The 14,452-nt window shown below is 40.9% G+C and overlaps 1 protein-coding gene across 5 annotated transcripts; it reads left to right on the top strand.

Moving 5' to 3' along the window:
* The first annotated feature begins 322 nt into the window (after positions 1-322).
* NUDT12 (nudix hydrolase 12) lies at positions 323-14,450 on the top strand. 5 transcript variants are annotated; one of them, XM_077347729.1, is made up of 7 exons: positions 323-726; positions 4,431-4,639; positions 5,279-5,880; positions 7,010-7,177; positions 9,483-9,596; positions 10,193-10,392; positions 13,288-14,450. In XM_077347729.1, exons 2-7 carry the CDS (start codon positions 4,434-4,436, stop codon positions 13,396-13,398), a joined length of 1,401 nt encoding a protein of 466 aa, XP_077203844.1. In that variant the 5' UTR covers positions 323-726; positions 4,431-4,433; the 3' UTR covers positions 13,399-14,450. The 5 variants fall into 5 exon arrangements, with proteins under 5 accessions (XP_077203844.1, XP_077203845.1, XP_077203846.1 ...); XM_077347730.1 differs by having other exon boundaries at positions 324-584; XM_077347731.1 differs by having other exon boundaries at positions 324-614.
* The last annotated feature ends 2 nt before the right edge of the window (positions 14,451-14,452 follow it).

Here is a 14,452-nt window from a genome sequence, read left to right as displayed (position 1 = left end):
CAGGGGGGAGGTGCTGGGCAAATGCATGCCGTGAGCCGTCCCTGCCCTCGGCAAATGGCCACGAGATTGCAGATTTGGGGCGCCGCCCTGTTCGAATGGCTTGGGGCTCATCCTTTAAATAAGGCCTGAATGGCTGAAGGTGGGGGAACCAAAAGGAAAAGGAACGAGCAATAACCCCAGAACTCGTGTTGCCTGATAGCAGTGTTCAGAACCACCCAACGTCCAAGGGTTAGCGCGATCCGGCGAGGAAACTACAATTCCCATGATGCCTTTCTGCAACACATGGGTAGGCAAAGGTGACAGCGTGACTCCGGAAGGAAGCGTTACTGCCTGGGCTTAGAATCTCGCGTCCCAGAGCTGGGCGGGCCGAGGCTTCGTAGGCAAGGTGCCCGGAGGGCTGCTTTGGGGTTTAGCAACCCCCGCGGGCTTCTTGCCGGTTCTGGCCTCCCCCGTCACCTCTCTTGATTAAAGCTCCCGAGTCTCCGTGGAGGCGCCTTTGCTCCCGAAAGCTCCTGTTCTGACTGTCAGAGGCACCTGCACCACACAAAGCTCTGGCTGACAAGAGACCCGCCAGTCAGAAGGATGTGAGAATCCTGACTCGACCTGTAGATGCGGTGCGCTCTGCCCATGATTGGGACGGTCTTTGCTGTGACTTGTCATGATCAAGAGCTGAAAGCTGACAAGTGCTGCCAAGGGTGCTGCATATAAGCTTAATCTTACCTGGAAGTAATTCCATGAAATCCTTGGGACTGACGGGGGGGGGGGGGTGGCGGAAGCATGCTTAGGATCTAGGAATAGAGATGCATTTTCAAGCTACTTTTCTGTTCTTTCTGTGTGCTTGTAGAACATTGTTCGCTCGGGAGAAAAGAAGGAATATCAACATACATTGTCTAGAATGTACATTCAGTATAAATGTACATTTATATTGAATGTACATTCTAGACAATGTATGTTGATATTCATATTACTTATATGGCAATCAGAAACTAATGCTGGGGTGCAATGCCCTGATTCTTGCTGTAAACTGGAGCATGATTCATGGGCATTTTTTATAGAGAGATGCCACCGAAAAGGAGGATAGATAAGCCAGTTGCAAAAAAGGAAGGTGTCGGAGTGGGAGAAGTAGAAGATGCCCCAGAAGGAGCCGCAGTTTATTCTTTCGTGTGCTTATATTCTGAGTTGGCAGGGTGATCAGTACTTTATATAGGTAAATGATAGCTTGCTAGTTCTTCGTTTAGTGGTTTTTGAATGCTGTAAGGACAGGTATATTGAACCTGCCACCAAACAGAGTCTTTCCCTCTTTTATTTCTGCATCTTGAGTCTTGACAGATAAAAGCTCTTAAAGTGAGCCCCAGAAAGGTACCCAATTACTGATGAAGGATCTTCAATTACAACAACTCCTGCAAGGGGAATAAAAGTTTATTTGTTACAGAACATTTTTTCTTGGCAGTAACGTGATCATACAAATTTGGCATATACAAAGTTGGACCATTAGTCCAGCTACTTCATTTTTGTTGGCTGTCCATGAACTTGAGCAGACCAAGCTTTTCCTGTGACCTTTTAACTTGAGGTACTAGGGAGTGAAGCAGGGCCTCATGCAGTCAAATGTGTGCTCTGACATAGAGCCATGGCTTCATATAAAAGTGAAAGTCCCCTTAAAGCAAATGGTTGTCAAGAGATTATGCTTGAAATATGCCTTTCAGACCCCTCAACATTGTGGTACCTGTTGTATAGAATAAGCAGTACTGTATGGAAACAAGTGACATTTCCTGTTCTACAAGCGTGAGGAGGAGGGAATGAAGTAATGTGTGGGTGGGAAGGAAAGATAAATATAACCCTGGAATTGGAAATCAACAATAAAACTTATAGGGAGAAGGAGGGAGTATAATGGAGCTGCTGATGCCCCAGTGGTGATATCTTGGGAAGGTTAACCATCTTCTTGATTCCCCTTCCTTTATGGTATTACGTTTTAAGTACTTTTCAAGCCAGTTTTTTTTTTAGGGGAGGGGGATTTTTAAAAACTTTTTGCTGCATATCTGAGAAGCCCAAATATGCATAAGGCACATATTTTATCAGTGAGAGGCCTGAATTTGCAGCTTTCATAACTGGTATTGATTACCTGCTTTGCTAATAGATGCAGTAATAATTGATGATGCTAAATTCTGAAACTTGGAAAGTAATACAAGGTTCATTGATAGTCCTATGCAAATCATATCCAGAGTGTCACTAGAATAGAATGTACAATACTAATATGAGACTGTTTAAGGAGAGTTGAAAGCTTGGAGCAAATTGACTCTAACAAGAAAGGAACAAACCGTAATTCAGCTGTCTCGTTTGAAATATTTTTCTATCCATAGTAGAAATTCACTGCAAACCTTTTAATGACACTGTTTATTGGCTTTTAATCAGTATTATACATCAGGATTTTTGTTTTGATTATGTTTGAAATCACTTGTACTATGCCCTCGATGTCTTTCATTAAAAGTGTATGGAAGGTGTCACTTTTTGGTTCTAACATTCCACTGTGTGGTAGTGGTCTCTTTACAGCATGATTCTAAGCTCAGAGCGACTTACTCTCTAGAAAGCTTGTATAGGATTGAGGATTAATGGCTTTCTGGTTTCCCACTTTATTTCTATTGGCATTCCATCAAGCCTACACTGACAATTTTAAGCATTCTTGCTGACACCACAGTAGGCTGATTGCCTCTATTGCTATAATAGGATATTGTACCTAAAACCTTTGAATAGAGTTTGAGTCCAGTAGCACATTTAAGCTGAACAAAGTTTATGCAAGGAATAATACTTGTGTTTATGGACACTCCCTCAGATACAAATCTGTTAGGCTACTAGGATGGGGAGGGGGGGGGGCTCAATTATTCTCCGGGCACTTTGAACTCAACTCCAACAGTTGCAGTATAATAGTTTTTAAAGACCCATTTGATATGTACTATTATGTACTATTAAAAATATATAACATTTGGTTAAAGTAGAACATTTTTGTTTTGTTTTTCAGTCAATAGTTATACATGTAATTTAACTTTAAAAAAAATTCAAGGTGTTTTTTGAAACTTCTTTTTTCATTAGTCTTTAACAACATTGTCGTCTTATATTAACAACTAGAAATATGCTTGGAACAAACAAAGCCTAAAGTGGTGATATAAAATGAGATTACTGTTTTATTTTTGCATTGGAATCTTGGGGCTGACTCAAGTTTAAGTCGGTGGCCATGTTGGTCTGAACAGCCAGGAGCACCTGAGATATCAAAAAGCATCAAAGCTCCCTTCTTCAGGTTAATGGATTGACCATCATGGATTTTCCCTCTTCTAAAGCATCCTGCTATTAAAAAAATAGAGAGTGAACTTTGTACAGACTATGATATCTGCTAGGTGCCTTGGCAGCTTGCCTGATGCAGGGGGAAAGTCCCTGAAAGCTGGCCCAGACAGAAGACGTGTCTGAAAATGGAAAAGACTAAAAAGATAAGCTCAGGCCTTGAGCTGATTGGACGCCTTTATCAAACATAGTGGTTAATTAGACAATAACCTAATTTGGGTGTGTTACTGTGACTGTATAAAAATCTGTACCCAGTGTATGTCTGGGTGGATGCTGGATTTCGGACATGACACGGTTCCACCCCTTTTCATGCTGCAACTAGTAAAAAAGGTATTTTGAAAGAAGTCTCTGGCATTGTGGATAATTTGGAACTCTACCCACAATGGTTTAAAATGAACATGGACTCCCCAATGGTAGGCATATCAAAGATTTAGCAGTTCCCCAATCAAAGCTTCATGGAAGCAGACATCCAGAGAGTCAGAAGTTCCAGGCAGGAAAGTCTATATGAAAAAGAGTTTTGTTAAGAGCATGACATTTTAAACAATTTTAGCGCGGTAAAATGGACTTTCATGTTACCACCATTTCCACACACACACACACACACAAACGGCAATTATTCAGTCTTACTGCTTTATACATTGTATATCTGAGGAAGTGTGCATGCACACAAAAGCTCATACCTTGAATACGACTTTGTTGTTATTAAAGGGACCACTGGACAATACATTTGTTCTGCTGCTCCAGACCAATACAGCTACCCGCTTGGATCTGTTTTATACAATGTGTATTAGAAAATGCTCTGGTTTTCTGTGTTTCTTCTCTTCTCCCTCAGCAAGTCTCCTGTTGTCTTTTGGGCCTACAAAGAGTGGGAGAGGGGGGGGGACTCATGATAACCAAAATTTCACTTACTGGAAAGCTTTGCCTCTGAGGGAAAAAGACACATCGTTTTTCCACAGTTTTGCTTAATCGTTTGGAGCCCAGAGCCTTTTCAATTACATCTTTTTAGTTACCGTATTCTATTCTTTGCATTTATTTGATAAGGCAACACAAAGTACTTTGACCCATTTTTTAAACTTTCTGTTATATTTTTAACCAAACAGATAATGGCAGATATTCAAAAGAATCCAAAACAGCATTTGATTTCTGAGCTTCACAATTTTGCTGCTGTCGGAGACAAGGTCAGGCTTACAGCATTGCTCAGTCATTTCCCATCCCTTATCAATGAAGCTGCTGAGAATGGCTGGACAGCCTTGATGTATGCAGCTAGGAATGGGCACTTGGAAATTGTGCAGGCTCTTCTTGAAAAGGGGTAAGAAAAACATGGCAGATAAATGGTTCCGATAATTCAAATTCATTCCCTCTTGTTACGTGGCTCGTTAGAATGTCTTCAGACAAAGATTTTCCCTGCCCTGCTAATGGAGATATATTTGCATGGAGGTATGAGGGATATATATGCAGACATTCTACCCATCTACTGAGTTAGTGTGGCTTAATGTGACAGGTTCATAAAATAGGAAGTTTTTTTCTGAGGATAATAGTATATGTTGTAAACATCAGAACCACAGTTATAGTCAGGATGAGGTCAACTATATTTACAGTCCAGTGCTTTTCATAATTTGATAGATTTGTTTCCTAGTAATTGTGCATAGGATTGCAGCCCTAAGCACATAACTGTACGTTTGTTCTTTTATTTTAACAGAATGTGGATAGTACTGGTTTCCATGATCCTTTGCCTCATTTTACTGTGTTCTAATGTACAATTCTATAAAACAAGCACAGGGCTCATGAGTAATCGAGAGAGATGGAAGGACAAAGAAGTTAAACCATTAGGATATATCAGCGGCTTCCAACGTTCCACACAGTTCTCATAAGTTTGTTATTTATATGTAGAATTAATAATGTCCATCTTAACATGGTAGACCTTTTAACACTCTCCTTTTTTTTAAAGGTGCAACAGGTCTGCAACCAATAAATCAAACCAAACTGCACTGGATATTGCAAACTTCTGGGGCTATAAGAATATAGGTGACTTACTAGTCAACGTAAAGGATGGGCTGGAGCCTTTTTTCCCAACTGGTGAAGTCAGAGAGCATGAAAACTATTTTTGCAGGAACTTTCTTGATAGGAAGAGTGAGAAGAGGTTAGATTCTGACTGGCTCAACCTAAAACAGAAGCAGGCAACTACTGTGTACATTCTTTTTTCAAACTTAAAACCATTTGCTGTATATGATGGTTCTGAAGATAGTTCCAGTTATCCAAGAGTCAAACTTTGGAAGCTGTGCTATAAGGATGTAAAGAAATACCTGGAACAGACTGAAAACATTACTTTGGTCTTTCTTGGAGTAGAACTTGGAATAGAATCTCAGGTGAAAGGCAGCAGCCTTCCAACGCAGAATGAGAAAAGTCCAGATGAGGATGATGGGCTAGTTGCTTGGTTCGCTCTCAGTGTAGATGCTACTGCCGCTGAGGAATTTATGCAGAATCAGCAAGGCTGTTACTTTGTTCATCCTCCAATGCCAACATTGCTGCAATTCTCAGAAAATGAAGCTGGTAAGGTTCCCGTGTGTTTCTAATTTGAGGGGGTGGTTTTAGGACAGAAGAGAAAGGTATGATACTTGTTTGAAGTTCTCTTACAGCATGGTTCATATTGACTGCTTTGCGTGCTAGATTTTTATATTGAGTTACCACTTATAACATACAATTGTGCAGTTTGCTATACAGAAAACATACAGGGCTTAGCAGTAGGAATTCTCATTACTGTGTTGAAGACTGCATTTGTTCCCCTCTGTAACTTGTCATATGACAACCGAATGCCACAAATTAGACATTGTACTTTCCATGTGTTGTTTCTCCTTTGTTCTCCATCCCGGATTCAAAAGATAAATCCTATTGATTTTATTCTTTTTTCTCCTCCTTTGACAGTAAGTCAAGTTAGGACTGACTTGTGTTATTTTTGTGTCCATTTATAACATGTACTGTATTTGCCGGCATATAAGACGACTGGGCGTATAAGACGACCCCTCAACATTTCCACTCAGAATATAGTTTGTTACATGAAGTGCACCCGGCGTATAGGACGACCCCACCACTTGGAGGCATGTTTTTCAGGGGGGGAAAGTAGTCTTAAACGCCAGCAAATACTGTAATTGAACTACAAATTACAGAACCTCTAGTGTGGCAGTTTTCAAGGTGTTGAAAATACATTTGAAAATCAGTTATTCCCAAAGACAAAATGGCTGAATTGGACTATCTACAGTCCAGGTGATGCGTGAAGGCAGTATCAGAGGTAACACACAGAAAGTTGACCAGTACGAGTTAGTATTAAAAACATTAATCTACTTAAGTAGACTACTTAATCTTAATTAGTTAAATCTACGTGAATAGATGTGGTCCAAAGGTATGTGGCACCTTGCTTGTCTCAGCAGATCTGCATCTAGTTATTTTCCCCTTGGTAAGAGACCTCTTGGGAACCCTGCTAAAGGTTCTGGAGAATCCTTAGATTCATAATGGAAGGGAGATGGGACATAAATATAATGACTAGATAATAAACTGTACCCATTTTAATAGTGTGATTTACTGTGATTATCTTGATATACCAAAAGGGTGAGTTTGGAGCATGTATTTTTTTAAAGTCTGTTGATTGTTTACTCTGTGGGTGTTTTTGTTTGTTTGTTTTTAGGAATCGTAGCTCAAGCAAGATCTGTTTTAGCATGGGATAGCCGATATCAGTTCTGCCCAACATGTGGCAGTGCAACTAAATTAGAAGATGGGGGCTATAGGAAAGAGTGCCTAAAAGAAGACTGCCCTAGCCATGTAGGAGTTCACAACACATGCTACCCGAGAGTTGGTAAGAGGATTGCAAATATGTTGTTCTTTCTACAGCCTCTAGCAATACAAACAACCAAAGTTTGGTTCACTGTGCTGCTTAACTTAATTTTTTCTACAGTTCTGTCAGCACATTGTGAAGGGCAAAAGAGGGGGAGTTGCCATCTAATAACATGACTATATTGCTTCCTTTTGTATTGTGTGGGTAGGTGTAAAATTAAATAAAGAATGTTTTCATAAACCCTTTGGTGCATATTGTGATAGACATAGGTGGAAATACAAGACAGTATTCACAGTAATGAATAAAAATCCTACCCCTGAAAATACTCCAAATAGGCAGCCTTATTTCCTGTGTTGTTTCTTCCTTTACAGTCTATTTTTGGTGTTTTATCTGTTCAATTAATACCATATCTTACAATGCTGTAAAGCAGGGGTAGTCAGCCTGTGGTCCTCCAGATGTCCATGGACTACAATTCCCATGAACCCCTGGGGATTGTAGTCCATGGACATCTGGAGGACCACAGGTTGACTACCCCTGCTGTAGAGAACTGCTCCATGTGTGTTCGCCTCCACATTGCCTTGCTGCCCAGCATCTTAGCATAGTGTGTCATTTGCCTGCCTTTCTCCCCCTTCTTCCATTTGTTTGCTATTGTTCTTGAGTCATCTACTGGTTCCTGAAAAATTAGATGAAGTCCGTTGTGAGTGGTTCTTAAATCTTCAGACAGCTACTCCAAGGAAAGCATGCTGAGCCGAATAAGATGTACAAGAGCGCTGAGACGACAGTTGTGTTTTCTAGTGACATTTCCTTAACAAAATGAGCAGTCGGCAGGATCTGGCACTCCTGCTGGATGTCTTGCAGCACATACAGGTCATGAGTCTTTGAACCGGATTTACCTAATGGAATTGTCATATCTGTCATTTTGACAAGAAAGGGGAAAACTGTAGGACAAAAATCCAACAGGAAGGGGAGACTGCAGAAAGTATGGGATCTATCACTGTATGAAGGAACTCAGTTGCCAAGTATTCTCCCAAGAGATAGTGCTTGAGGTCCAGAGGAACGAGAGAAGATGAAGCCACCTTGCGTCTCACTGCCCTGATTCACCACCCTTCTTTCTTACCAGTTGGGAGGCTTAATTAAATTCTTGCTTGCTCCGAGCAGCAGAAGAGGCTGCAGGAGAGGATTGGTAAACTGGTGGATTATGAAACAGCAGCTGAAACCCGTCCAAAGTCCCATGGACTCTTTAACAGGCACTTTCCCTGGGTGAAGGACTGGAAATCCTGCCCCCAAAAAAGGGAAAGGAAAATTGACACAACAGGGTTATAAAATGTAAAAAAAAATGTACAGGAAGGAAGTATAGCTAAAACAGAGTTAGAGGGCAGGAGGAAACAGAAACAACCTATGTGGTCTTAATTTCATATCCTGAAAAACTGGGGTATTACTTTTCCTTGGCAAGTAATCAACATGTATGCATGTACCTGCACAGTAATATATGTATAGAACCTTTGAATTCAATCTAGTTTTGCCAGCATTGATACAGCTGTGCATGGGCAATAATGTATCTATGGCAGCAACCTTATTGGAACTGGCACTTCTGCTGCACAACGTTTTCCTGTCTTCATACATTTTTTTCTCCACAAGTGTTGACTGAGTCAAGGTGCCTCATTCAGGCTAGGACTGGTAGGAAGTGTTGATTACTGTCTTCAGTCAATCTCCAGAGAGAAAAAAGAGCAGAGAGGTTTATTTTTCTTTAGAAATTAAAAGCAAGTCCAACTGAGAAAAAGAAGACACCCCAGGGAGACAGAAGATAACAGAAAAGGCAAGAAAAGGCAGAAAAAGGACTTAGAAAAGTTGCTGGTGTGACATAGCAGTTAGGGAAGTTGCCTTTCATTGTACTTGAAATTCTGCATTTATGTCTGGAAATATATTCTCCTGGCCTGTTAATCTGTGGCTGAAAGGCGCTGAAGGCAAGAATTCCTTCTGATTACGTTGCTGCTTTTTGTGGGATGTGTAACTAGGTCATTTATTCCAGTCCTTTTACCAAAAAAATAAAATAAATAAATAACCTCCTGCTGAAGTTGCAGGTAATTCATCTCCTGAATTTCACTTTTGGGTTACTTAAGTATACACCCACCAGGCATCAGTTATAAAAACAGGTGAATAAATATTTGGGGGAAAAGAACCTGCAATTAGATTACTAGCTACAGGGCTTCTGGAGAATTGGATTTTAGGCCTTTGAAGGAAAAATGAAGAGTGAGAGTATGTTTATGCACTTTGGTGCTTTTGAAACTATTTAAATATGAATTTGTTTACTTTGTCTATATTACAGATCCGGTAGTGATAATGCAAGTGATTCATCCAGATGGTAAACACTGTCTTTTGGGAAGAAAAAAACGGTTTCATCCAGGCATGTATACTTGCCTTGCTGGATTTGTGGAGCCTGGTGAGATTTCCTTCATTCCTAGTGTGCCATTTCTAATACTTCTAACCCAGGATATTTAAAAATAAAATAACTCTTTTGCCTTTTGATGTCCAAGTTCAAATCTTGTTGGGTGTATTTTGTCATTTGCTTATTGTATACTTAAGAGTAGATCTTGAAAACTGAGTTGTTATAAAAGATATTTCACCGTCCCTTTCAAAGTGATAGCTTTTGAGGGCTGTTGGTGTACAGTTCCTAGGCTTTGTCCAGTAGATTCAGATATAAAGGTGGTGGTGGTGGTTCTATGATGAAATAATACTTGAGAATATTTTTTTTCTGTAGTGGTTCAGACAATTGCAGAGGTCAGTGAAAGACTGTAAGGATGTGTGGTGAATCTGCATTCCATCAAAGCGTAAATCCGTACTGAACTTGACACATGGATGTTTTTGTAGATGCATTTTCACCTTGGAAATATCACCTTTGAGTTACACTGTCCCAACTTCTCATGTGTGCTTTGGTCTGTAGTTCCCTGTGGATACTTGTTCAGGAGCACTGCAAAGCTTTCGAGTCACTTGAAAGTATGGAGCTTTGTCAGTTATCTGCTTTCTTTCTTTGATTAGGGGAGACAATTGAAAATGCTGTTCGGAGAGAGGTAGAGGAGGAAAGTGGAGTTAAAGTGGGTCACGTTCGCTATGTCTCTTGTCAGCCGTGGCCAATGCCCTCCTCTCTAATGATTGGGTGCATAGCGTCTGCAGTGTCTACAGAAATTAAAGTTGACAACATTGAAATAGAAGATGCCCGCTGGTTCAGTAGAGAACAGGTGAAGTTCAATTTAATTTCCTTTCTTTATTGATTACCCTCTGACTGTATTGGTTAGAGCATGCAATATGGATGCACTTTTTTCAGGCAGACAAATGAGTCCTTATCTACTCCATATTGTACAGTGATTACACAGCAATTGAAAATTATGTGTTGCTAAAACAGTCGGTATAGTCAGTTGTTCCATTATTGAGCTCAAATCTTGCCCGTAAGTTGCATACTTTTAATAGTTGTCTTTCTGAAGTGTATGTAGCTTTTCTGTAGGCATGGCACTCACACAGACTCAACTTTAGAAGAATATCTCCCACCAAGAGGCAAAATTAACAGGCAACATCTTCTATAATCTCCCATTTGTATAAAGTTTTCCATGTCTTGGGTTTTGAGTTAGTCTTAGTGATGGGCTGGTCATGGTGGTTATACATTCACCAGCAGCCATGGACTTCCTTGGTGGTCTTGCATCCAAATTCTAACCAGGGCCAAAACTTCTTCCAAGATCTGATTAGATCAGGCTAGCTGGGCCATCCAGGCCACCCCTGTCTTCTTAGAAAGCTGTATCTGCCTCCCACTTTTTTCCAGTTGTTATTTATCCACTATTTAGATCTGTTTCCATTTTTTCTGGAATGAAAGTAAAATCATGTAACTTAAAACTTCTCCCTAGGAGAAAAATTGCCAGGGGTGGGGGAGAACAGTTTTTCAGGTCTTTCAAAAGGTTAGCAGTTTCCATGCTTTCCACACCGCCCCTGACAGTGCAATCCAAAAGTCAGGGGCAAGAGAGGAAAATGCTCAGTAATGCTCAGAGGCATAGCACCTCATGTGGGGCAAGGGAATTGAAAAGAGGACCACCTGGGAGAAGCAGAGCTGGAACAAGCATTGATTCAGAGCCCTTAAACTATGTGGCTCCAGTATTATGGATCTGAACTTTTTCAAAGCCCTTCAACATCTTGAATTGAATTTTGAAGTAATTAGAAATCAATAGAACTGCATGAAGGTTGGTGTTATGTGTGCATAGCAACTTGATCTTCTAAGTATGTGAGGGGCTGTGTTTTACACTAATTGAAGTAGAATACATCATAGTAGTCGTCTAGAACAGTGGTCATCAAACCCCGGTCCGCAGCCTGGTGGCGGGCTGCGAACTCAAGGCCCGGCAAGTGCCATGCTGCGTGGAGGCAAGCGCGGCTGCTGGCATGCCAGCAGGCACAAACGCACTTGGCGGAGCTTTCGTGCATGCGCATTTGCGTCCCCGGTGGCACAAATACGCATGCATGAAAGCTCCGTGCATGCGTGCTTGCACGGAGCTGCCGCACGGGCGTGGCGCCGCTGAGCTGCCCTCTCCCTTTCACCCCTGCTAGTGGTCTCCAGCCTTAAAAAGGTTGGGGGCCACTGGTCTAGAAGAAGGGGAAGAGCTGTTTTTATACCCTGCTTTTGACTACAAGAAGGAGTCTCAAAGTTGAAGAAGAATTGGTTTTTATACGCTGCTTTTCACTGTCCGAAGTTGTCTCCAAGTGGAGAGCCAGTTTGGTGTAGTGGTTAGGAGTGCAGACTTCTAATCTGGCATGCCGGGTTCGATTCTGCGCTCCCCCACATGCAGCCAGCTGGGTGACCTTGGGCTCCCCACGGCACTGATAAAACTGTTCTGACCGGGCAGTGATATCAGGGCTCTCTCAGCCTCACCCACCCCACAGGGTGTCTGTTGTGGGGAGAGGAATGGGAAGGCGACTGTAAGCCGCTTTGAGCCTCCTTCGGGTAGGGAAAAGCGGCATATAAGAACCAACTCTTCTTCTTCTTCTTCTACAATCACCTTCCCTTTTCTCCCCACAACAGACAGCCTGTGAGGTAGGTGAGGCTGAGAGAGCTCACCCTGATATGACTGCTCAGTCAGAACAGCTTTATCAGTGCCGTGGTAAGCCCAAGGTCACCCAGCTGGCTGAATGTGGAGAAAGAGCAGAGAATCAAACCCACTTATCTAGATTAAAGCCCACTGCTCGGTAACCACTACACCATGCTGGCTCCTGAAGGTATGCCAGCAGAGTCTAGAGAGAACAATCATTTCTGAATGAGATGCAGAAGAAATAATGCATTCCAGCAGCTGTTGTAGCCTGTTTTTCCCATTTATTTGAGAATATTTATTTATTTTCTAGGAGAACATTGTAGAAAAATATGTGCTTTGATATTTTCTGAGGAAATATTTTGGCACACAAATCAACAGAGCAGTTCCACAGGGGCTTGTAAAATAGAGCTATACCACCTGGCCTATGGCGAGGCCTAAAAACATATGATCTGCTGGCCTCCCTGTCAGAATCCACCAATCAACTCATCTTTATGATTCCTGCGTTCCACCCCACCCCACAGACAATTAGTTTCATTCTTATTTTAATACTTATGATTTCATGTGTTTATTTTAAATGTTTCTTTTTGTATATACTTGTATATGTTTTGATCCTATTGTAAGCCGTCCTGTGTCTTAAAAGATAGTGTAAAAAATATAACTATATTTAGCTATAAAGAATACGTGTCTTTTCCTCTCACAGAGTATCAGGAATCTAGTCTATGGATGAAGAGATGGGCCAAAATAGCCCATCAACTCAGCAGTAGCAGGAAAGAGTAAAAGTGTGAGCTCTTACAATGTAGTGGTCATGTAGGGGCATGATTAAACATGAAGCTACTATTTAATTAGTGTTCAGTACAGTAATTGCGCACTGCATAAGTTGTAAACTTCTATTTGCCCAAGCAGTGGAATGGACTCAATTGATGAAGCAAGATTAGCCTTGTTGTACTTCTTGCCTAAAACAGTTGGGTACTGACTGATCTTCATAAAACACTTTAGTTAATGGGCAGTTAATCTGCAGACATCTTCTGGGTATTAACTTGTTCTGATGCCATTTTGTGTATGTTGCAGGTTGTGGAATTTCTCAGTAAAAGGAACCAGAGTGCTTTTTTTGTTCCTCCACATCAAGCCATTGCCCACCAGCTGATAAAGCACTGGATTGGAATGAATGCCAGTCTTTAAATCAAAGAAGTTGAGTTGCTAGTTTGCATATCACAGCTTTCAGTGGTTGTCAGTATTTTGGTATATTTGTCTGATAATTGAATTTTGGAAGATTAACTTGCTAGCCCTCCAACATTGTTCTTTTATGAAAAAATCTTAATACTGCCTAGATTTTTGAAAACTTAAAAACAGTGATCTCCACTTTTTGTTTCATTTATTTAAATCAGTCTTTTTAAGTTGTTGCATATTTTACTTACCAGTGTCTGATTTAACTTTCTGGGGCTGTTGCTTTGTGGCAGAAACTGAGTCAAGGCCTGCAGCCAAAATGTTCCCTGCCAGTGCCATTTATAAAAACCAGAACAGAAGCTACACGTATATTAAAGTAAGGCCATGAAATTGGCACTTGGACACCTATAATTCATGATTTCTTTTTCAGAAAACAAAGAAGGATAAAAGACAAACAAAGGATGGTGTGTAATCAGCAGGGTATTCTCTTTAGATGTTAGAATTCTCATACCTCAATATCTCTTAGTTGTATGGTGTCATAAAAGCCACTCTGAAGTGGTAATTCACAGGACTGTGTTTAGGGATTGCTCTACACACAATACACCTTTCCGTCCTCCCTGTTATTTCAAGTGGTGTGGGCTTGAGCTGTATATGGCAAAGGCAAGCAATATACGAATAGGAAACAGCAAGCTTGACTACAGTCCCATCCCATGATTGCAGGGAAGTTTAGTTGTTTGAGCTTGGCAGAGAGCCACCAGAGTTTTGATACTTGCTGAAGATATGGCAGGATTTCATTGACATGTATTGGTGTTATCTTCCAAGCATTTTGCATGGGCAGCTTTACAATACAGGAAACTAAACAAATGATATTATTTCCTTCCCTACGTATAACCTGCAAAACAGATTTCTAGCTGAAGTCTTACTGCAGCTTTACATTACTAATAAGAACTGAGATCAAATTTATGACTTTGCCTTATTACCTTCTATGGATCCTTTGTATTCCATTTTATAGTATTTAATTTGTATTGTTAAATCACAAACTCTAATAAAGTTTAATTATTTATTTATT

The sequence above is a fragment of the Paroedura picta genome, chromosome 7 (assembly GCF_049243985.1).
Source record: "Paroedura picta isolate Pp20150507F chromosome 7, Ppicta_v3.0, whole genome shotgun sequence".
Lineage (NCBI taxonomy): Eukaryota > Metazoa > Chordata > Lepidosauria > Squamata > Gekkonidae > Paroedura > Paroedura picta.
Note: the sequence above shows the minus strand (reverse complement) of the source record. Positions and strands in the feature narration are given on the sequence as shown.

Coding starts and splice junctions, on each gene's coding strand:
- NUDT12 (XM_077347729.1), top strand. CDS start 4,434: ATGGCAGATATTCAAAAGAATCCAAAACAGCATTTGATTTCTGAGCTT. Junction 7,178..9,482: donor CACATGCTACCCGAGAGTTG/GTAAGAGGATTG, acceptor TCTATATTACAG/ATCCGGTAGTGATAATGCAA. Junction 9,597..10,192: donor TGCTGGATTTGTGGAGCCTG/GTGAGATTTCCT, acceptor TTCTTTGATTAG/GGGAGACAATTGAAAATGCT.